Raw genomic sequence first — 24,342 nt, 5'->3', positions numbered from 1 at the left:
TTCACTATTTCCTCTCCTTGGCGGACCAATAACACGCAGTTTCACATTTCAATCCATCTCAGCCAGCGGTTTCTTCAGGAAAAGAGCTGAAAATCCAAAAACAGTCCTTTAACCATTACTACGCATCTCGAAGAGGAGGCATCTGAGCTGAGCAGTTTGTATTTTTTTTTTTCTCATCTGGTTGAATTTCCTCTGACATGGAAGTGAGATGTCGTCCAGCGGTGATGTGCTGTGTTCTTGCCGTCCTCTGCTCCGTGGTTCCCCGCTCGCTGGAGTCTCCTTACTGGGACAGACAGTACCTGAACGAGTGGGCGGTGGAGATCCCCGGTGGACTGTCCGCTGCAGAGGCGATCGCCAGAGAGTTGGACTACGAACTGGTCCGACAGGTAGGAACCCACTCCCTGGAGCAGGAAAAAAAAAAAAAACCCTAAATGAGCTTAAAGTGAACTGTACATTGGCAGATCGCATACACAGATTGTTCATTTGGCACAAACTGGACCTCATTTTAACATCAAACGTGCCATTTAACAGAAAGCAGAGCATCCAAAGTGAATCATGAAATGTTAATTAAGCCCGCAGCATAAGCAGCTGTGTTGTAACAGACTATAGAGGTAGCAGTTATTCTGTTCTGCTTCAGAAAGGCCATTACACTGGAAACTCATTGTGGTAGCCCAAAAGCACACAATGCATTTTCAGCACCCTGCTAAATTATAGGGCCAGGATTTAATCAAGCTATGACTCACTGTTTACACACTTCTGATAACCCACAACAGGGGTTATTATTTCCCTGTTCTGTACATCACCCGTCTTTCCTAGTATTCCAGTGTGACTAATACAGACTTGTCTTACATGAACACGTCAGCTGCAATCTGAAATATAAGATCAGTTCATTGATTCCTATGAAACCTGTGGCTCTGAGCAGCATTAGTCAATAATTAACTGATCTTTCAGGTGCAGGGAAAAATGAAAAACAGTCTTCTTCCATGTAGTTTGGACATTACAGTAGAATAAAACTACAATAGACAAGAAATAACTACTAAATATATATATTGTAACTGTCAAATGGGCATTGTTTTTTATATAATGCAATTTTACTCACTTTATTTCATTATTCAGACCACTAATGTGATGAAGGCTTCACTAAATATTGATGTAACACAGTCAGATTAAAGCTGAAGCAGCTGTAAGCCTTGTGTTTTGCGTATCTTCCAGTGGAAATAATGTAAATAAAAGCTGTAAATCTTGGATGTCTGCTAATAAATTGGTTGATATGGTGGATGCAAGCTGTAATAACCCCAAATATTGATGTAATGCAGTCAGATTTAAGCTTCAGCACCCGCAAGCCATCTGTTTTCTTTATCTTCAACTTGAAATAATGTAAATTAAAGCTGTAAATACTGATTGTCTGCTATTGATTTCTAACTGCATAGTTTATCATTCACTTGGTAACAGTGTACCACACATTGTTTAAAAGGTGAAAGAAGAGGCAAAAAAAAATTGTCTGACAAGTTTTGGTGACCAGATGGGATGGCTGACGTTTTATCATTTCCTGTAAAATATATTCCCACATATTGTCTTTTCTCCCCTGCAGATTGGGGCCCTGGAAGACCATTTCCTGTTCAAACACCGCAACCATCCTAGCAGAATGAAACGCAGCGCCAGCCACATCACCAGGCAGCTGTCGGAGGACGATCGGGTGAGTGGTCTCTTTTTGCTGCTGTGTTTGTTCAGAAGCTTCTTGTCTTATCCTTGAAGACTAAAGAAACTAAACATCTTCATCTGTCTGTGCAGGTGCTGTGGGCAGAGCAGCAATACGAGAAACGGCGGAACAAGCGAGCGTCCCTCAGGGAGTGCAGAGACTGTCCAGTCGACAAGCTGTTTGATGATCCAATGTGGAACCAGCAGTGGTACCTGGTGAGTCTTCAACATCACTTAAAAAGCAGCACTGGTTGGGGAAATATTTAAGCTTCAACAAGTTTTTCATCAATCTCATAAGCTCATAGAACATATTAGAGATTTGATCTGGGCTCATATCCATGCTGCTGGTCATATGTTGTGTACTTTGGGCCTGGTTCAGCCTTCTGTTTGCGTGCAGCCGGTCTGTCCTCCCCTGAGACGTTACAAAGTGCCGGACAGCACCACATGCTCGCTGCATCCTGCTAGTAATTGTGTGCAAAATGTGCACACAAAGGTGTATCAGCAAGGTAGTGCACTTGCATGTCATGTGTGCGTAAATGCAGCTATCATGGGTGCAAAACACCAAACAGCTACTCTTCCATAACCACCGTCACATGACAACATGACAACAATGAAACAATAGCATGCTATCAAGCAGTTCTAGCCAAAAGAGCCATTTGCTTAATTGGTTATACAGTCCCTTGTGGAGATGAGAGGGGTGGAGAGACTATAATCCAGCAGGATGGAGTAGAGTGGAGCACCGTGCATTAAGTCCCAATTTACCCTGAATCGGATGTTTTAGCCCAACGAGGCCAAATATCATCAGAGAGCGGTAGATTGTCACAGCTGTGCATCCCTGTCCAGATCCATTACCGACACGTTCACTTTACCCTGATCTGACTCCGATGTCTTTACTGATTTTGATTTTTAAGCTTTAAATGAAGTGAGCGCATCAACCAAAGCATAAACATACAATATATAATCTGAATGTGGCTGAACGCAAAGTAGTTCCCTGTACTTAGTAAACCAAATTCAGTCACCAAATACATCAAACCAGAAATCAACCCATGAGGACTGCAATTGATCATTCTGTTTATCAGTTGTTGCTGATTATTTCCTCTCGTGTTTAATCATTTTGATTCAGCAAAAGCAGCTTATCATCACAAATGAACTATGTTTGGCCTTTTTTAAAAACTTAAAATGTGACTTTGCTGATTAATTCTCTGTTCATTTACTAATTAATCAAGCAACTATTTCAACTTCAAACTCAATAATTGAATGCAATTCAGATGAAGTAATATAATATGCTGGTAGTATCATATTTAACAAACAATTAGTTTGTTAAGTTTATTTCATTCAAGTGGAAATCAGACAACGGCAAAAGAAATAGGGAAATATATAATGGAGACAACAAAATCTCAAGAAAAAAATGTGATAAAAAAATAATTAATGGGACTTTAATTAGGCCTGAGACAGAAATCACATTATGTTCACCACAAGCTGTTAAGACGTGATCTTTGTTGTGGGCGAAATCATCTCACATCACTTAGATTATTGGGTTGATAATGTCAGTTATTAAAGTGATCACATTTTTTGAAGTAAAGCAAACAAAATAAGAATTTAAAAGATGAGGAAGCGTATGTAAATGTGTGTTGCATCGGTGGTTGCGTGTGCTTTTAAGGGAGAGAGAGAACGACAGAGTCGTATTACGCTCACTCAGCCTCGGCTTCTTTGCACCTGCACTAACTGAACATGAGTCACTCGCTTGTGGGGAATAAGAAAACAAATTGAGATGAATCATTTTTGCCGATGAGGGATGATGACACTAATGGAATTGGCCTTAAAGTGCCGCTTAGTGTATTTTCATATCAGCCCATGTCTGTGTCACTGCATGGGCCACGTTGTAGTTCATCTGAAGCATCCTGATTTATTCTCCTCTCCATTCTGCGAGGACAAAATGTAGAGATAGATATACCTCTAGTATTTGCAAACAAGGGCACAGATATGATAAAAAGGCAAAGCAGGGAGTAAATAATACATGATTAGTTGTAATGGATTGCAGTATAGGGACTGGAAAGAGATGTGACAGCTTCCAAGATGGGGATGTTGGCAGAGCTGATGATCAGTGATGCTACAGTTTGGGTGGAGCTGTGTGATGGGGGCAGGAACTGGATGAGTGTCTTTATCTACAACGAGTGGGTGACCGTCCTGAATTTATTCAGGGAGTGACTCATACTTGTAGCTTGAAATTCCTCCTGCCTGCATGACTCTGTGTGTGTACGTGCGTGTGCATGCATCCGTGGCTGTACAGGTGTCAGTCTGTGCTAATTGTCCACCGAGGGATGTCTCTGTGTCCACTCGCTCATTCATATATGCAATCAGTGCTGAGAGACTTGCATAAGCTGCTGTTTGTGTTTGTGTTTGCTGCGTATCGTTATAATCAATGCATGGCAGGTCACTGAGAGCCCCCTCAGCTGCTTTCAGCATCAACAAGTGACTCATTTGGTGCTACACCAAAACCAGCAAACTGTAGATTTGAGCTGGCCAGACGTAAAAGCATCTCTGGCAAATTGCTGTTAAAGCACATTGTGTAAAAGTGTGGCATCTGTTGTGCCTTTATTTTCAGATTTGTGTTCTGTTTGCTATCAGCTCGAGCTGATACTGTCCAAAGAGAAAGAGAGGTGCAATAACTGAGAGGATGGGATGAAAACAGGGAATGAGAGTGGAAGCAAGGAGGGGGGGGATCCATCACAGGGATGAGTCACGTCTTGGTGTGGCGTTCTGCAGTGTCTGTGCATAATGCACAAAGAGCAAAAGAGCGGAGTCTTTTTTTAGTCTTAGCTGTCTCCAGCTCTGAATCATACTCTTCCCAAGGCAGGCAGGCAGGCATCGGCCCTGCTCACTCGCCACACTTCCTGCTGATTTTCCTTTTAAAACACGCTTGATGCACCTCAGACCGTGTAATATTATATAGTCTGAGAGATGGATTTCTAAATAATCCAACAGGGGGATTGAATGTGAGTTGAGTCAGAAAAACTGTGGCTTGAAACATCTCTAGGCACTGTAAGGCATCCTGAGGGTTAAATTAATCAGTAGAGGCGCTGTGTCAGGCGGCACAAAGCCTGAATTGTTATGACCTTCTTGAAACAATCTACCTGTAAGTGGCCCCACAGTAGGAGTGGAGCCCTGATAAAGGAAAAGGTGACAGTCCAGTAATAATTTTCTGTAAAGGTCAACCCAGAAGTCTCACTAAGCCAGAAGACAGTACTTTGGTTGACACTTTTAACATAAAGCTTTTACCGTCTGTTTAGGTGAAGTGGGCAGAGATAACTGACTGACAGTTCAGTTTTACATTACAGATGTGTGATTTTGTTGTTGTTGTTGTTTTTGTCCTCCAGCAAGACACACGGACGTCATCGTCGCTGCCGAAGCTCGACCTGCATGTGATCCCCGTGTGGCAGAAAGGCATCACGGGGAAAGGAGTGGTCATCACCGTGCTCGATGACGGCCTGGAGTGGAACCACACAGACATCTACTCCAACTACGTAAGACACCGTTTCCATGGAGACAGCCTCCGTCGTCTGGGCCTGCGGTTGTCATAGCAACACGACTGGTGACACCTTACAAGGAGATTCATAAAGACAGTAATAAATCTTCTGTATGATAATGCACCGTCTCTCAGGAGGTTGACGGTTTTTAATTTCCTAAACGCAAAATTGTTCCTTAAGGATCATTTTGATAAAGAACGACTGCACTCTTTGTGTTTAAGGAAGGCAGAATTTGTGAATATATCTCAGTCCTCCGATAATGTTTTGACAGTCTGGAAGGAGATGCAGATAATTAGAGGGGGCACGACTGAATGGGAGCTCAACGAGATTTCGGTTTGGCACAGTTTCTCTTGTTGAGAGGAATTCTAAAAGCCTGCAAAAGCCCCATCTGTGGTGTGGTTTCAAACAGCGCCGTTGCTCTCAGAAGTCAGACACCACCGCCTTGCCAGAGCACGAAAGAGAAAGAGTGAACGGCTGGGGGAGGGACGAGGAGAAATAATGTGTGACAACAGGGCTGATGGAAACAACTCCCACTGTAATTAAGTTAACGCTGATTAATCAGAGAGAGTCAATCAACCGAGACGCTCATCCTTAACAATCGAGGCGTATGAGCAGCATGAATTTGCATAACTTAACAGCAGTAGCTCTGAAATTACACTGACAGGAATCTGATTTAAAGGGGTATTAGATCTGTTACTGTGCACCAGAAACTATAGTTAAATGGCTTCTTTTGATTTTCTATTTAAGAAGAACATAAATTCAATATTATATCATGTCTTTTAGTACAGGACAGTGATGGGAATGACAAAAACCGATCACAGTGTGATGATATAAACAATGCAGTTTGTCAACCCAGGACACAAACCTCCGGCAAAAACAGCCTTTTCCAAGCAGCACCAGTATTTCCACGGATAGCTGTTGACAAGCAATCCTTCATCCTCAGAGTCCTTCAGTATGTGTGGTTTCACTGTTCGGTCACATCAGGCTCTTCTCTCAGCATCAATAGTATGTGTCACCATGACAGCAGGCTGGCCCTGACAAATCTGTGTTTGTAGCCTTTGTCGCCACTGACGTCATCCCAGCTTCTCAAAAAGATTCAACTGTTTTTTTCCCCTTCTGTTTCCTATAGGATGCAGCAGCAAGCTACGATTTCAACGATAATGACCCAGACCCCTTCCCCAGATATGATTCTACCAATGAAAACAAGTAAGTCAAATGAGAACACTAGTTGACTTTGCTTTGTTATGAAGCTGATTTAGAAAATTAAAACCTTTCCATAAACATAACATTTCCCTTGGTAGCATGAGAGAACTATTCCTTAAAGCAGTTGCATTGCATTGTCATGGTTGTTACATTGTGCAACCAGTTGTAACAATAAATAAGCACAATCTCCATAGCAAAACTAATGGACAATGATAAGACCCAATTAAGAAAGTCTATTTGAAAACAGACCTGTCATGGATTCAGTTTACTACTGAATCCTTCCAGTGAAAATTGAGTTTGTTTGTTTGTTTTTACGTTGGCAACATGTTAATAGTGTCTTTTTTTATGCCATAAGATAATGTCTCAGTACTTCCACCGTGAAAAAAGCACATATTCAGACCTCTGGAGTTTCATATGCAACAAACCTGTCAGCTTGCAGGTTGGGATTTTCTACACAGTCTGGGTGGAACATGTATGGCTGAATTACTCCAGTATTACCACTTGCCAGAGTATTTTCATAGGATATAGGTTAGCTGGTGTGCTCCAGCTGCAGCAAGTGGATTCAGATAGAGAGGCTGGAACCCATGTAGAGCTACACAATCTAGAGGAAGCAACAGTGCTAAGTTACATCTAAGCAATTTCAAGGCAGGAAATGAGTACTTTCATTGAGCAAATCTTCTAAATGTGTAATTTTCACGCACAGAGATGCAGTTTAGGGGTTAAACCAGCGACCAGAGAGAGATTTTAATGATCCACCGTCTGCTACCTGCTGCACAACAACCCTTTACTCCTTTTGTTATCAGAATCCTCCACAGTTCAAAGCCTCCCTGATGGATAATTGCAGAGCCAATCAACCAGAGAACATCCACATTAAAATGATGCAGATGACCCTGTCACCGCCATCATTATTTTGTTCTTTAAACATGAAATATTATGAGATAATTTATGTAACTAAGCAAGATGGTGGGTTCTTATAATAAGTTTTGCATTATTTGGAGTAATGAGGTCATTTAAATAATTTCAAATAACCATTAAGGAAGCAGTGCAGGGAAAATCCTGCCAACAGCAACATGTTTTGTTGTAGTTTTTCTGTTTTACAATTACATGTCGTGTCTTCTCAGGCATGGTACTAGGTGTGCTGGGGAGATTGCTATGCAGGCAGACAACAATAAATGTGGGGTTGGAGTGGCCTACAACTCTAAGGTTGGAGGTAAGAGTTTTGTTGAGTTGAGTTCATTATATCACATCACATAGTATCTTTATGTTTTTGTGGATTGTATTTGTACATTTAATATTCGTCATTGTCACCACCGTGGAGATTTAAGTGATTATATAATAAATTAGAGGCATTAGTTGTGAAAATTTTAGTTTTCTTAGAATTGGTGCATCTCTCGGGATACAAATGATCAAGACACTGAGAGCATTCATCAAATGCAAGGTTCTAAGCTTTTACAAACTCTGGCTGCATGTCCAGGGATTTCTATTTCTTTTGAGCATGTAGGAAAGAAAGATTTCCTGATGGAGGCCTGATTTTGACATCCGATGATTGCGTAATGTCACTCTCCAAAATCACTGATCTCCAGCTAAACAGCGGTTTGCCTTTTGAAGCTGCATGTTGAAGGGCTTCAAACAGCACCTACATCTTCAAAATGAGCATTACACGTGCAAATTAAGTGAAGGACAGGTTTTCTCTCTTTCTTCAGTAGCACCAGAAGTTGCAAATGCTCCACGAGTGTTAATACTGATAAATACAGAACAGCTGAGCATTAATAGTCTTGTCTCTGCTCAGGCATTCGAATGCTGGATGGGATTGTGACCGATGCCATCGAGGCGAGCTCCATTGGGTTCAATCCAGACCACGTGGACATCTACAGTGCCAGCTGGGGACCCAACGATGATGGCAAGACGGTGGAGGGCCCCGGTCGTCTCGCCCAGAAGGCTTTTGAATATGGTATTCAGAAGGTAAATTATAGGACGGGCAGTTTTTACTCACATTGAGTTGGTGTGATTTGACTGAGGGTTCTTAATTGCAGCTTTTATCTGCAGCAGTGATGGAATCAGATAGTACAGAATCAATAAGTACCGTGCAGTTAGCTGATAAGAATAAAGCTTGTATTGACAAAATGCCGCCAGTGGTTGGCAAAGATTTGCATTGGACAGTGTTTCTTCTATGTCAAAATGTGCCTTCTTTGGAACTTGAAGTTGATTAAACATCATACATCATACATAGAATAATTACACCCCATAGCTCGAAAATAAACTATAGAGTCGTACATTTTCCTTTTATTATCTATTGTATAAAGCGCATTACATAGAACATGTTTGTAGTGCAAGCTGCGGGGCCATATCTGATTCAACAACACATCTGCTGTTCCTTTTCCCCTGTCATGCCTTCTGCAGGGCCGTGGTGGGAAAGGCTCTATCTTTGTTTGGGCATCAGGTAATGGCGGCCGCCAGGGTGATAACTGTGACTGTGACGGCTACACAGACAGCATCTACACAATCTCAATCAGCAGCGCTTCCCAGCAGGGCCTGTCCCCATGGTACGCTGAGAAGTGCTCCTCCACTCTGGCTACAGCGTACAGCAGTGGAGACTACACTGACCAGAGGATTGTAAGTAGCTTCACTTGTTTATGTTTTATTGTGTTGTGCATCATCATGGTTGTTTTGTTCAGTGGACACGCCGTGGTAGGTTATTTTACCTGTGATATTCTTTCAGACGAGTGCTGATCTGCACAACGAGTGCACTCAGACTCACACTGGAACGTCGGCTTCTGCCCCTCTGGCTGCTGGAATATTTGCCCTGGCTCTGGAACAGAAGTATGTTATTCTGCTACTCGTACACTTGTCACTCACACAATCTAAAAATGATATTATTTAGACAGCAGACATTACAGCAGATTAATGTCCTGCGACTGACTGATCTGCCTCTCTGTCCGTCTTACATCAGTCCTGATCTTACATGGAGAGACTTGCAGCACATTGTAGTTTGGACCTCGGAGTTCGATCCTCTGGCTAATAATCCAGGCTGGAAGAGGAACGGAGCAGGACTGATGGTCAACAGCCGCTTTGGTTTTGGTCTTCTCAATGCCAAAGCCCTGGTGGACCTCGCTGACCCGGCCATTTGGAAGCATGTGCCGGAGAAGAAGCAGTGCATTGTCAGAGATGATTCTTTTCAGCCGAGGTATGTGAGGATTCTGCAGCAGCAGCTTTTATTTGTCTCGTCTGATGGCTAGCTCTAACTACACAATACACACATGTGCACATTAGAAGATCTCATGTATGCAGTTGTAACTAGTAAACTTGATCATGATTATGTTTGAGACACAATCCAAAACTACTAATATTCATGGCTGTAGACTACACAACAATCTGTCAATGTGTCCTGAATTTAGAGATTGAGAGAGGAGCTTTATTTCCTCTTGTCCTGAGATTCTGCGTCCAACAAAGCAAACTGATAAAAACCATCTGTGTTATTAAAGACGCATCTGTTGGCTTTCGAACGGAGTCATGACAATATCAAGTCTTAAGCCTGGCAGGGCTCTCTGTGCCATAAAAATGAATTAAAGTGTTTTTTGAATTGCAACAGCTGCGATCATTTAAATTTGATGTCAGTCATGAACTACGAGCACTTTGATAATTACTAATTATTAAACAGTGGGATTAAATATCCAAATCCTAAAGCTGCCAACCATGGTCATAAACTAAGAGGAGTCATTCCACTTTCTGCTGTCTCACCAGATGTTTCGGTTGCATGCAATATTTGGAACAGTACTCCAAGAAAACCCTCAAGAGAAAGCTAAGCTGCTCTGCCATGTCCTTGAAACTTTTGTGATCATGTTGTACCGTCAACAGCTGTTAAGGTCAGCTGAGCTCTGTTATTTTAAGTGTCCCTTCTGCAGTTTGCTTTGGATTATGAGACTCAATACTAGTGACACCCAGTTTCCCCATTACCTTGCTACATCCGTGTTTAATCCCGAGGATTTGGCTCTACATTTCCGTCAATGCTTAGAGGTCTACAACCCCCTCCAGCTTTATGCCAGCTTGAACATGGAAATCCTTTCACTCATGTCTGGGAGAGATGGGGATTAGCTGTTTTTGCAAATGAATGCTGAAGGTTTCCAAATCTGCACATGCACACGTATGACTGTCCATGAACAAACTATGCAGTGATATGTAAACTTTGCAGGTATAGCAGCATTATGTCTTTTTACCAGACCTGACTGCAATCATGAGAACATATCAAGGCACATGTGACAGACGTCTGTTGTCACAGGGAGCTGTTTGTGTCTCATTCACTGCTATTTTAATGGATCCCACAGGGAGCTAAAAGCCGCAGGGGAGATCACCATAGAGATCCCAACCAAAGCCTGTGCGGGGCAAGAGAATGCTGTCCGATCATTGGAGCATGTGCAGGTGGAGGCCAGCATCGAATACACCAGGAGAGGAGACCTGCACATCACACTCACCTCCCCAGCTGGTTAGAGACATGCACACAAACACACATAAACACATGTGCAGCAAAACAACAAATCTCTCAAATAATCCACCCTTTTGGATTTTCCCCTCAGGCACCAGTACAGTGCTGCTGGCAGAGCGAGAGAGGGACACGTCCTCTAATGGCTTCAGGAACTGGGACTTCATGTCCGTCCATACGTGGGGAGAAGATCCTGCTGGTACATGGACCCTGAAGATCACAGACACTGTGAGTTGCACACATATCTAGTGAGAAGACATCGTTTATCCACAGTCAGTTTAAGATTTGTACATGCAGCCCAAACAAGAATTCTACTGTTAGATTCAAAAAGTAGTAAAGAATACTCAAAATAAGCACAAAATGGTGCAGAAATATTTCCTGAAAGTGGATAGCCTGTTACTGTAACCAAAATATTGATTCATTTGTGTAGTTGCTACACTTTTGCTGTTTGAATATTATGTGTAACATTTCATTCAAATATGCCGTATTTTGAATAAATGTGCAATATTTCACTTTCATGTACAAGATAGTCGGAGTAATGAGAAGTACATAATTTTTCGGGTGCAATATTTCAGTTTCAAGTGCAAAATTTAATCACGTCATTATTATAGCCAGCATTTTCGGCTTATTTTGGTTCACTTATTTTGCTTCATTATTGTATCATACTTACATCGTATTGCTTTTCTATTAGGCACTGTATTTATTCTCATGTCATGTCGTTTATTTTTTTCTAAAAATGATCTGCCTTTGGGATCAATAAAGTTATCTTATCTTTTCTTTCTTCTTGAGATTAACCCAACTTTATTCCCATTCGCAGTCGGGCCGTATGGAGAACGAGGGTCGGATTTTGAGCTGGAAGCTGATTCTTCATGGAACATCAGAGAAGCCAGAGCACATGAAGAAACCCCGGGTGTACATTCCTTACAATGCTGTGCAGAACGACCGCCGTGGTGTAGAACATATGGATGACATGATGGAGGTGAGTACAAATCTAACATCATTTGCAACTACAGGCGAATCCCTTTTATCAACCAGTGATCCGGATGTAAGAAAGGATGGAAAGAGTATTGGGCCTTAACAAGAAAGGCTTAATGTAGTAACACTGAACTTGCTCTTGGGAGCACAAAGTGAAGTAACTGAGTGATGCAAAAGTGACAGAGGAGACACACTGAACATGAAAGGGTGAGCTATCAAGAGCCCTCAATTAGTATTTTGTGACTCCCTGTGGCCCCTAATGACACAAAGGTCAAGTTAAATGCTGCAGATGTGATAAATGAATGAATAAAAACATGACAGGAACCTTGTTTGGGTCTAGTCTGCAACAAATGACCTACCCAGTGTTTCCCCTGCAAATACAAATTACGTTAGTTTTGTGATAAGCCATTAGGACACTGTGAGCCTGTGCTTTGAGATAAATGCATGCATGGGGTATGCATGCTAATACTACCAATAACAGCATTAAAATACTGATGTTTAGCTAGTGTAAAGTTCACCATGTTAAACAACTTTTAGGTTTTGCTCCTATTTGGTCATAAAATGTAGTAAAAAAAAAAGAAGATCTAATCATCAATCAAATTTCATCACAGTCAATTCAGCAGTTGGTGAGCCACATCACAACATAAATGTGAACCTCATGTTAGTGCTAAAAATAAAGACAAAGGATGACAAAAAGATTAGGATTTGTCTGCTTAGTACCATGAATGTCTTTACAGAATTAAGTCGAAATCCCTACTTGAGACAAAGCAAGACAAACAAAAAAAAATGCATACATAGCACAGTCAGTTTATTATTCTAATTTATTACAATATTGATAAAATGTCAGAGTGCAGTTTAAGCATTTGTGCTGTGATTTAGATTCCAGTAAGTCTGCTTCCTCAGTGTCTTATCAAAAATTAGATGTGATGAATGATGCAACCCTTATATCTGTTTGCAACTACTTCGCTTAGCACAGCATAAAGCCTGGATTAATGAGAAAGAGCTGACCCTATTTCATCTGCTATTGCTGCCTTTGTTGTAACTAATACAAAGTTGAATAAATAAAATAAATGCCTACCAGCAGCTACCAGAGTGGTATCATTCTTTTCATTACACTCCAGTAGCTCTTAGGAAAAAGAATAAGCAAAATATTGTAATATTCATGACTGCATTTTTTTTTTAATCATTTCTAGCCAAATAAAAATTCAGAAAGTGGGAGAGCAAAGTGGCAGTTGATGTTTAATTGGATCCACTGTTGTGCTTTTCATCCATGTAGCTACCTAAGGACTACACAGATCTTATGAAACTGTAATTTCAGCATGGTACATAATTTATCTTGGCAACAAATGAACACTTCTGAGGCATACCCTGGATTGTTTTTGTCTCATAGTGGCCTTCATGACACAATGTCTGTTTGTGGTGTGATACAGGAGTCAACACAAGCTCATCCACCTCAGAAAGCTCAGCCTGCTCAAACCTCCTCTACTTCCAACCCAGAGAAGGAGCCCAAAAAGCCCTCCAACTCCCCCTTCTCCCCCTCTCTGGCCCTGCTGCGCCTCTTGCAGACGGCCTTCAACCGGCAGACCCCATCCCTGCAGCAGCCCCAGACCCTCACCAGGGCCTCTTCTGCCTGGAGGAAGCAGCAGCAGCAGCAGCAGTCAGGCCAGAATCTCCCTCTTCCTGCTACAAGACTCCCACCTCAGAAGCTGTACCAGGCTCTGGACATGATCAACAAGTACCGAGGCGCAGAGGACAATGTCTACAGCGACTACAGCGACGGCTTCTACAGCACCAAGCCGTACAGGCACAGAGACGACCGGCTGCTGCAGGCCCTGTTTCAGATGCTCGATGACGATCGCAAATGAAAGCCTGGAGGGAGCGGAGAGGATGATCCCAGAGAAAGATCTGAAGCGTTGTGTTGGTTGGGGAGCAGAGGAACAAGGCGAAGGAGAGAAAGCAAAGGAACGACACTGGGCACAAGAGAAGATACTCAGAAAAGAGAACTCTTCCCCTCAGTTTTCCCCCCAAAATGCTGCATATCTGATCGGTTTTTCTTTCATTTGCCAATCACAATGTTTTAATTGAGTCTTTTATTTCTTAATTCCATCATGCAAAATTTCAAAATGTAATTCAAAACATGGACTTAGTTAGAGCCTCTCTGCTATTAACTATATCTTCATGTGGTGAAAGTATAAAAGCATTTAAATTAGACTATAAAGGGAGAGTGAGGGTTGATAGTGGCCTTGTCTCTCTTCTCTACTGCCTGCTCAAGCATGCCACCTTTAGAAGATAAGTTTTGTATTAGTATCTATATATTATCTATATATTATAGAGAGACAATGATTGTAATATGGTTTTGAGAACACTTGACATCTAAAATCTCCACTTTCTAATTTAAAAAAAAATTAGATTTCTATTTCTATTTTGGCATATTTTATTTATCATACATAGTTTTTATCAGAATATTTCACACTATAATAAGACACTTACTCACTTTGTTCACCATAGAGGACAAACTGATCTGGAAAAAAACTGAAGTAATTAAATTACATTTGAAATTTGACAAAAAAAATTTAATTGATCAGCTGTTTGACAAGTTTAAACATGCTGACAAACAGAAATTATTCTCAGGGTGTCAACAAACCTCAAGAGTAACCAAGTTGTTTTCAGGACTCTTCAAAGTATTCAGAGAAATATATTTAATGTGAAAGGTTATTTACTAAAACAGTATGCAGATGAGACAATATAGATGTACTAACTATGAAAAACTAAGAAAAAAAAACTGGACCATGTTAATAAATGACACAAAGAGTGCCAGAAAATCTATCAGTTGAGAAAACATATTAATCTTCTTGTGCAATTTGTTTAATTTTGTATGAGTACAATGCTGCATTAAATGAAATATTTTTCTAAGGATCCTCGTAGCTTATGAAATAATATATACAGTATCAAACCCTCTTCACAATTTATGTTCTTGTGGCACAGTTCACTCAGTAACCGTGAAGTCAGTGTAGTTGTCTTAACTACAAACAAACACTGCCAAAATCTTGCTTTCAGAAAGCTTCTCTGTATTCAGTGATTGTGCAAATAGATAAAATGTTATTTATTCAACACATTACAACTACAGACAGTTCAATATTTGCAACTGAACCATTTCTCTGGTGTTATTTATTTGGTATTAAGGGACCTGGCCAGAAGCTCTATAGAACAGAAGCTCTGCACTGCAACCTTCAAGCACATTCATGTTAAACGCCTTAATATCTGCTGTAATAAATGTGCATACTTATATCCATGTGGTGTAGATCTATTTACAGATGCTAGTGTATGTGTTTATGACATGAACTGCTTTGAAGACTCAATGCATGAGTCTCTGTTCTGCAGCTTGGAACCACCTGTCCCACTTCTCTGCCAACAAAGTGTCAGGAAAAAGATAATGTTTGGGAAAAACGCTTTACGTGCACCCTGTAATTTATCCATTCTTTAGAGTAGCCTGTGCTGTTTTCTTTATGTTTCTGACTGAAAACTTCAGTTCAAAGTTGTTTACACAAACCAATATTATGTTGCAATTTCTGTATGGATGTATAAAAAAGAAATTATGAGATTTATCGTAATAAACTGCAAAGTGACCTCTTGAGTGTGTTTGACTATCTGTCAGTAAACAGTGGTATTTGGACATTACATGAGCTGTGGCTAATATAACACCTTGTGGCAAATAACTGAGAATTCAATATTACTAGAAACGTTTATATGATTCAAAAAGTGCATATATATGGATAAAATGCCATTCTGGTAGTTGATACAAATGAATTAGAGAGTAAACTTTGGATGTTCCAGATGGATTTTCAGTCTCTTCTTAAGCTTAAAGTGAAAGTTCATGTTCTCCCTAATGGACATAAGAGGTACAGACAGTCCATAGCTCCACAAAATAAACTATATATTTGGTCACACTAGCAGAAATGCTCTATAAATAGCAACATTGGTTCACCACTTTGGCCAAGACTGAAATATCTCAACAACTATCAGAAGGATTAGTAGTCTACTAAGACATAACAATCTCCAGAAGATGACTCCTAATGACTTGCAAAGATCACCTGACTGGTCTTCTTGCAACATCATTAGGTTAAGTTTAATTTATCCACAATTTCTGGATCAATTGCATCACAAACTCCTACACACATTCAAGGTGCAGAAAGACTGAATCCATAACTCTAGTGAATCATTTGTCCACTACTATAATTTATGGCCAAATACCTGCAACTGGCACTCCCATTAAACTCAGCTGTTAAAGGTTTAAGGCTATTCTGTTGTAAATAAAATACTTAACTTGTGTTACTATTTAGCATTACTCCCTGTTTTAAAGCTATTCGTCAAATGCTGTGCTTTCAGTTTTTATAATGGGGCTACTTTTTGTATGTATCGTGATTCTAATTTTAGGTTTCATTATACATCTTCTATGTTGCAACAGATTGGATAGAATTTGTTGGAAAGTAATTATCTTTAATTCTGACAATTCTCACAAATTAATTTAGAGTCTTGGTTGTCTTTCACTGTCGAAAAATACAGTTGTAGTCTCTAAGTGTCGAAACTAGAGGAAGATGTCTGTCCATCTTTGTATAGTTTCGAGGTTGTTTTTTAAAATTATTATTATAAATTATATTATATTGTTATGAAATGCTCAAACATTTTGCAGTATAAACTTCAAAAAGTAATGAAAATATATTAAGAAAACAGATCTGAAATAAGCTGAGATTCTACACTTGTGGAGTCGGAAATGTACATTTCTTTTCTGCATTGTACAGTGGGTATGGAAAGTATTCAGACCCCTTGAAATCTTTCACTCTCTGTGTCATTGCAGCCATTTGCCAAAAACAAAAAGTTCATTTTATTTCTCATTCATGTACACTCAGCACCCCATCTTGACAGAAAAAAACAGAAATGTAAACATTTTTGCAAATTCATTAAAAAAGAAAAACTGAAATATCACATGGTCAGAAGTATTCAGACCCTGTGCTCAGTATTGAGTAGAAGCACCCTTTTCAGCGAGTACAGCCATGAATCTTCTTGAGAATGACGCAACAAGTTTTTCACACCTGGATTTGGGGATCCTCTGCCATTCTTCCTTGCAGATCCTCTCCAGTTCTGTCAGATTGGATGGTGAACGTTGGTGGACGGCCATTTTGAGGTCTCTCCAGAGATGTTCAATTGGGTTTAGGTCAGGGCTCTGGCTGGGCCAGTCAACAACGGTCACAGAGTTGTTCTGAAGCCACTCCTTTGTTATTTTAGCTGTGTGCTTAGGGTCATTGTCCTGGTGAAAGGTGAACCTTCGGCCCAGTCTGAGGTCCTGAGCACTCTGGAAGAGGTTTTCCTCCAGGATATCTCTGCACTTGGCCACATTCATCCTTTCTTCAATTGCAACCAGTCGTCCTGTCCCTGCAGCTGAAAAACACCCCCACAACATGATGCTCCCACCACCATGTTTCACTGTAGGGATTGTATTGGGCAGGTGATGAGCAGTGCCTGGTTTTCTCCACACATACCGCTTAGAATTAACACCAAAAAGTTCAATCTTGGTCTCATCAGACCAGAGAATTTTATTTCTCATAGTCTGGGAGTCCTGCATGTGTTTTTTGGCAAACTCTATGCGGGCTTTCATGCGTCTTGCACTGAGGAGAGGCTTCCATCAGGCCACTCTGCCATAAAGCCCCGACTAGTGGAGGGCTGCAGTGATAGTTGACTTTGTGGAACTTTCTCCTATCTCCCGACTGCATCTCTGGAGCTCAGCCACAGTGATCTTTGGGTTCTTCTTTACCTCTCTCACCAAGGCTCTTCTCCCACCATTGCTCAGTTTGGCTGGACGGCCAGGTCTAGGAAGAGTTGTGGTCGTCCCAAACTTCTTCCATTTGAGGATTATGGAGGCCACTGTGCTCTTAGGAACCTTGAGTGCTGCAGAAATTCTTTTGTAACCTTGGCCAGATCTGTGCCTTGCCACAATTCTGTCTCTGAGCTCCTTGGGCAGTTCCTTCGACCTCATGATTCTCATTTGCTCTGACATGCACTGTGAGCTGTAAGGTCTTATATAGACAGGTGTGTGCCTTTCCTAATCAAGTCCAATCAGTTTAATTAAACACAGCTGGACTCCAATAAAGAAGCAGAACCATCTCGAGGAGGATCAGAAGAAATGGACAGCATGTGAGTTAAATATGAATGTCGCTGCAAAGGGTCTAAATAGTTATGACCATGTGATATTTCAGTTTTTCTTTTTAACAAATTTGCAAAAATTTCTACATTTCTGTTTTTTTCTGTCAAGATGGGGTGCTGAGTGTACATTAATGAGAAATAAAATGAACTTTTTTGATTTTGGCAAATGGCTGCAATGACACAGAGAGTGAAAAATTTCAAGGGGTCTGAATACTTTCCAGTAAATACACTGTAAATATTTATTATGTTGAGAAATACCATAAATAGCACACATTTACTAGTGGATTCAGTTATTTGTATAGGCGTTATGGTGGATGCCTGGAGAAAATGTGCATCAGTTTATGTGTAATTTCTCTGGCATAATACAGTCACTCAGATGGATAAAAATCTATGTTTTTTACTCACATGAATGGCAGTAGCTCTTGTAGAACTATGATAATAGTTAGCATTTTTTAAATGGATTGTGTTGTCTTGTGCTTACCATAGACTGTATAATAAAGATGGAGTCTCAGACGCAGTCTATGGAGTCCACTTAAGGCATACAGTAGCTTCTCTGATTGTATTTCCTGTTGAATTTCACCACCTTGTGGACAAAAAAGGTGCAACACCCTGCTAACAGACTGAGGCCTGCTTCATAGTAGCTTAAATATACTGTATATCTGTCTACTGCGTACTTTTTCTCAGTTACACAACATTATGAAGCACCTAAGATGCATTAGATTGTATTTTCTGCATGGGAATTGCTGTTGAGGAAAATATGAGCATTGCGAGATATTCTGTTTTTGAGTACAATGTATTATGAATTTATGATTCCAGTATGAGTAGAGGGAAAGAATGATGATCCCGTTCTTTCTTCACTGTCTGTATAATTTTAATGTTATTCTTTCCCTGTTTGCGTCCTATTCTCTGCTTCTGAACTCCTCCCATCTGCCCCTATTCCCCACACATCTGGTTGCTTTGGTTTTCCTCCAAAAGTGAATACTGCAAAAGCCTGACAGGGAATGTGAGAGAGGAGGGGGCAAGGCATGTGAAGAAAAGGGAGTGGAAAATAATATAAAAGCTTTGAGAGAAGACGAGACAGAAGGGGGAAAAGTAAGAAAATAATCACTGGCGGAAAACAGCGAGTTAAGCAGCACATTTTCAGGAAGAGGCAGAGTGAGCAACAGAGTAACACAGTGAAAGGCAAAAATAGCGTCCACAGAAAAAGGCCTGCGTGTTTATCCACCACCAAGTCACAGTATGGCACTGTTCCCGTTCTGCAAGACACCCACAGGTTAGTACAATCTCCACGGCCACTGCTCCACCTCTTCTGCTCGTGTAACATCTGGTTCTTTTCCCCTCACTTGTCATTGATTTGTGACTGGTGCATTCGTACATGCTAAAACTCAGTTGCTTTTAAGCCAAGCAGATTTGGATTAAGCCAGCCAGAATGAAATGCAAACATACAAGCTTTGCGAAGGTTTTCTCAGAGGTGAAAAATCTGATTCTGAAAATATGTCCAGGAAGGCAAAATAAGTCTTTGATTAATTCAAGAACTTTTGTTTTGCTTTCATACTAATCCTCTTGGCTGATGGAAGAACACACGGGGTTCATCTCACGCAATTCTGTGTAACAGCCAGACTCTCTTCACAAATGTCTGACACCTGTCAGATCAGTTGTTCTTCTGCTGTATTTGTCCTCAACATGCACGGTTGTGGATGACATGCTTTTACTATGTTTTATATAGCTGTTATCACAGCGTATTCATTTAAAAATTACTCGTTTCTTATCATGTCCTTTTATTAGAATTCCTCAAAATCAGAACAGGACTTGTTAGTAACTATGATGCATATACAGTAAAATACTATCAGAAAGTTATTATATAACTGCACAACTACTGCATATGCCTTGGAGATAACATTAGTCAGGATGCCACACAGGACAGATGTCTTTCTCTGTTTTATTTCTGTGAGCACAAGCTGTTTTATTTATCAGGTCTTAAAAATACATTTTTGTATATTTATGTACAGTAGTTGTATAGCAGTTTGTATTGGTTTCAATAAATGATCTGTGCATCTGTTTGTCTTCCAAAAAGGACCAGTCAGAATGTCCAGAATGCAGCTGGTCCTGTGCTGCTTTCTCCTGTCTCTTATCATATGTAAGTGAACAGAATAATCTGTTCTGCTCTAACACTATGAGTCAGGACACTGCATGCACAAAGAAAATGTAAAACAGAACTTTGTGGTCTGGTGACCTCAACTGAGCTGTGAACTAAGCAAAAAAAAAAAAGTCTCACTTGTGATACATTTATATATCAGTAACAGTATCTTCTCTAAAGATAAGTTTAATCAGATTAAAATGCATACACTTCACAGGAAGTATCTTTCCTTCAAATAGTTTTGGTGTTGAAATAATGAACCGCATTTTGCCTCCTCAGATTTCCTTCATGGACGTAAAGCTGCTGTCAGTGTGGAGTCAGCTCACCCCATCTTTCATGCCTTTGGAATGGAACGGGGAAGAATGAAGACAGACATGACAGTGGTCAGAGCAGCTAAGCTACCAACCCCTGTGGAGACACCATGGGGGGCTCCTTTAGTGTGGGGTGGCACCCGCAACTCAGAGTGGCGCAGGGCTAAACTCACGCAACAGGAAATCCGTATAGGTCTGTTGGCACTCGTGGTGGGAACTTATGCACAGTTCATCCGACGTTTCCTCTCCTCAGCTGAAACCCACTTCCTCCCTGGTCAGATGGTCACCTATTACATCCTCACAGACAATCCCCGCTCTCTGGATCCCCCCATGGAGCTAGGGCCTGACCGACAGATGAAGGTGCTCCCTGTTGCAGAGCTGCCTGGGTGGGAGAGGTTGGCTCAGCGGCGGATGTTTCTGCTTGCTGATGCCATCCGGAACCCAATCGGCCATGAGGTTGAGTACATCTTCTGTGCTGACATTGACCAGGAATTTATGGCCCCCGTTGGGGAGGAAATCCTCGGAGACTTGGTGGCTACGCTGCACCCAGAACTCTATGGGATGCCACGAAATGCTTTCCCTTATGAAGTTGATGAAGTCTCATCAGCTTGTGTGGAGGAGGATGAAGGAGATTACTACTACACCTCGGAGCTGTATGGAGGTTTGGTATCCGAGATGTACAAACTGGCTCGTGCCTGTTCTTTGCTTATTCTGCAGGACCAGTCTAATGGGGTGAGAGCCAGGGGCCTGGAGGAGAGCTACCTAAACCGCTATCTGATCGACCACAGGCCGACCTGTGTGCTGTCACCAGAGTACAGCTGGTGGGATTCAGGTTTGGCTGCTTACGTGCCTATACAGAGAATAGTCTCCTGGGGAAGGCAATGTGAGGCATATGATAAGCAGAAGAGAGAGGAGCACAAATGTTAATGTAAAAGGAGGAACACAGTGAGGAATTCTGCTTCACATCCATTTAGGTATGGATATAGGTATTACTCCTACATGAAGGACAACTGTTTATAGTGTATTTCCTGTGGAGAGGGTCAAACATTAGCAAGTAGTGTTATGACCAGACAGGAGATAAAGAGAAACGATAAAGAGAAAGCACATATTGCTGTCTTGCTCATTAAATTCCAACTTTTCTGTCCCATTAGTCAACAAATGCAGCCAACAATCACGTAGAAGCACACTAACAATCCGCGCTGAATTAAAGATCCATTTGTGTGAAGAGTGTGTCTCTGTGTGCCCGCTATCTTTCCCACAGCAGACAAAAAAGAAAGAAAGAAATTGACCTGTCTCTTTAAACAAAGCACTGTCCACTCCATTAATGTCAGCCTCAGAGACACTGCTCCAGTGGCTTTGTGGTCAGCAGCGATAAGAGTCAACAGTGTAAGTGCACACTTTCCCCACAGTGGCCAATCATTAACTGGAAGAGCTGCTGTTTCAAGGTTTTTAAAGACCAGCTGGGTGAAAATGGACCCAACGGGATGCTGTTACTCCATGTGTGTAAGAAGTCTGAGCTTTCGCAAGAGGAAATTGTTTTTAAAAATGGTTCAGGATGTATTGAATTCTGTTACAAACTGTTTTCAGGAGTAAGAGAAAAAGGTAAACTCAAATGAGCTGACGGTGGTGGTTATGCTGGTCTGTCAGTCTGCCTCTCTCTCTCCCACACATACAAACATGCTCCCACATTCACACTTTGCTTTCTCTTCCCTGTGTAGTGTGTTTTAATGGGAGGGTTAAACAGCAGCAGATGGTTTTTTTCTCACTGCCAACAGAATCCTTCCTCGGGGCCAGATCGCCACGTGGAGCGAAGGTGGACGTGCACTTCAAATAATCCTATGGAACTAATTTGCAGTTGTGATTTGCCCTTTTTTTTCTCTTTTTTGACCAAACTGAAAATCATCATTGCTCATGGCATGTGCTTTTGGAGACTCATTATCAGTATTCACATGGAAACTTAAGCCAAATAAACTAGAATTTCAACAGAAGTGCTCAGTGAAATGTACATGTCTGTCTCATAATACTAAGCTTTGGCATGTCAACATGTGCATTAAGTACAATATAATTCCAGTTTGCAGATGTCCCTTGACACCTGAGTCCAGTTTCAGTAAGAGTTCGACTATGAAATTGATTGTGCTGAACCTCAAAGATACATAAATGAATCTGTTGCACAAAACTGTCTAGTTGTTTAATATCTTAAGTACTGATGTTATATTTGGTGTCAACTGTCAGCTGGTTTCACTGATGGTCTTAATTGATAAATGGCTCTGATTTCTGAGTTAGATTGTGGAGTCGATTTAATTTTTTTTTTTGCTTAAATAAATACCATGTGTAACTTTCTATCTTGCTAACTAACTAACATAAGAGCAAAAATGAAAAATCCATCTAAAATATATTTGTGAAACTAGTCCCTTCTATAGCTTTGCTAAAAATGCCTCTGTCACCTACATATACCTTCATTCTGTTGGCCTGATCCATGCTGTGTATTCCTTTTCCTGCTATAATGCAAAGCAGTTTAAAGAATTATTTGTTTAATCCATGTCATGTGGTTTACTGGTGGTCAGGGAGCCTATAAGCACAGAAAGAGGCAGCATAGAAATCCTTAACATTAAACGATTTGCATATATTTTTATCAACATATCAAATCTCACTGTGTTGAAAGACAAATCTGTTGTGTAGACAAAAGAGAACAAAGGTGATACAGAGAAGATTACATGAAATTCTAATGCAAAGTAGGGTTCATCAGCATATTTTTCCACAGGCATGTTTAACTGTTTAAGCAAATGTGGAATGACCTCTGGAAAAACAGACATTTAAATATTGATGCTCATATTTATTCAGCCTTATTTGACCCTAAACTAAAGCAGTTTTCAGTTAGTTATCCCCACAATGAAATTGGTGGGTAACTAAGTCTGCAAAGTAGTTTTAACTGTCTAACTTGTAAATATATTATGCTGGTAAAGGATGAAATGGTTATTGCTGTAAATCCCTGGTGCATATTTCCAGCCAATTGTTTATAATGACACAAATTTTTAAATTTACAACCATTTTGTATGTACATGCACGGATTTGCAAAATAATAACAATATTATTATTACCACCTTCATTCTCCACTTGTGCAAATATCTTGCTGCAGAGATAATGTATTTAGTTTAAATAATATCCAAATGGACCCGGACAACTAATGCACATTATGTCAGAAAGACTTACTAAATCCAATTCTGAAAAAGAAAACAACAGCTTTAAATGTTCAATTAGAAGCAAAGTAGAAGCATCTTTATCAGTGTTCCTCACTGGAGCCTCGAGGCTCCAGTCACTCAGCATCCACCTCTGATTAACATCAGTCTGGCCAAATAATACCTCTATCAATCATTAACTTGTGTTGAATCACTAGTAAGGTAGAAGGATATTCCTGGCATTACACAGTACTGCAAAGAAAGACTAATTCAGGAACAAAAGCAGTGTCTGAGGACTAAGCAAGCAACATCATTACGGAGCAATTAATTTAGCCACATTTTAAAATTTGCCATTGTGTTCCTGGCAACACACTTAAGCCTTGTGTGTTTAATATTTACCCTGACACAAGGGGCGTGTAATTTTAAAGCATTCTTAAGCTTCCATAAGATGACACCTTTGTGGCCTCTGCAAACACAAGAGCTCTAAAAGCAATGAGCCCAATCCACCCCAAAGGCTTTATGCGTTTGTTTGCATAGCAGGCAACCTGTCAGACAAACTGGAGCACCTGCGGAATTAAACAGACTAGCACCTAAAATTTGCATGTATTTAGAAGGCACAGTAATGCTTTGAACGAAAGCT

The 24,342-nt window shown here is 40.7% G+C and overlaps 2 protein-coding genes across 2 annotated transcripts; both read left to right on the top strand.

Moving 5' to 3' along the window:
- Positions 1-4: 4 nt before the first annotated feature.
- Positions 5-15,514, top strand: pcsk1 (proprotein convertase subtilisin/kexin type 1). The gene is made up of 14 exons (XM_022200855.2): positions 5-386; positions 1,592-1,696; positions 1,792-1,914; positions 5,076-5,222; positions 6,355-6,431; positions 7,550-7,638; positions 8,218-8,390; positions 8,829-9,041; positions 9,148-9,248; positions 9,379-9,612; positions 10,751-10,908; positions 11,000-11,133; positions 11,723-11,884; positions 13,311-15,514. The coding sequence occupies exons 1-14, from the start codon at positions 198-200 to the stop codon at positions 13,743-13,745; spliced, it is 2,340 nt and encodes a 779-aa protein (XP_022056547.1). The 5' UTR covers positions 5-197; the 3' UTR covers positions 13,746-15,514.
- Positions 15,515-19,068: 3,554 nt separating this feature from the next.
- Positions 19,069-22,702, top strand: LOC110955274 (globoside alpha-1,3-N-acetylgalactosaminyltransferase 1-like). The gene is made up of 3 exons (XM_022200208.2): positions 19,069-19,351; positions 20,153-20,215; positions 20,495-22,702. The coding sequence occupies exons 1-3, from the start codon at positions 19,318-19,320 to the stop codon at positions 21,451-21,453; spliced, it is 1,056 nt and encodes a 351-aa protein (XP_022055900.2). The 5' UTR covers positions 19,069-19,317; the 3' UTR covers positions 21,454-22,702.
- The last annotated feature ends 1,640 nt before the right edge of the window (positions 22,703-24,342 follow it).

This window comes from Acanthochromis polyacanthus, chromosome 5, assembly GCF_021347895.1.
Source record: "Acanthochromis polyacanthus isolate Apoly-LR-REF ecotype Palm Island chromosome 5, KAUST_Apoly_ChrSc, whole genome shotgun sequence".
Classification (NCBI taxonomy): domain Eukaryota; kingdom Metazoa; phylum Chordata; class Actinopteri; family Pomacentridae; genus Acanthochromis; species Acanthochromis polyacanthus.
Note: the sequence above shows the minus strand (reverse complement) of the source record. Positions and strands in the feature narration are given on the sequence as shown.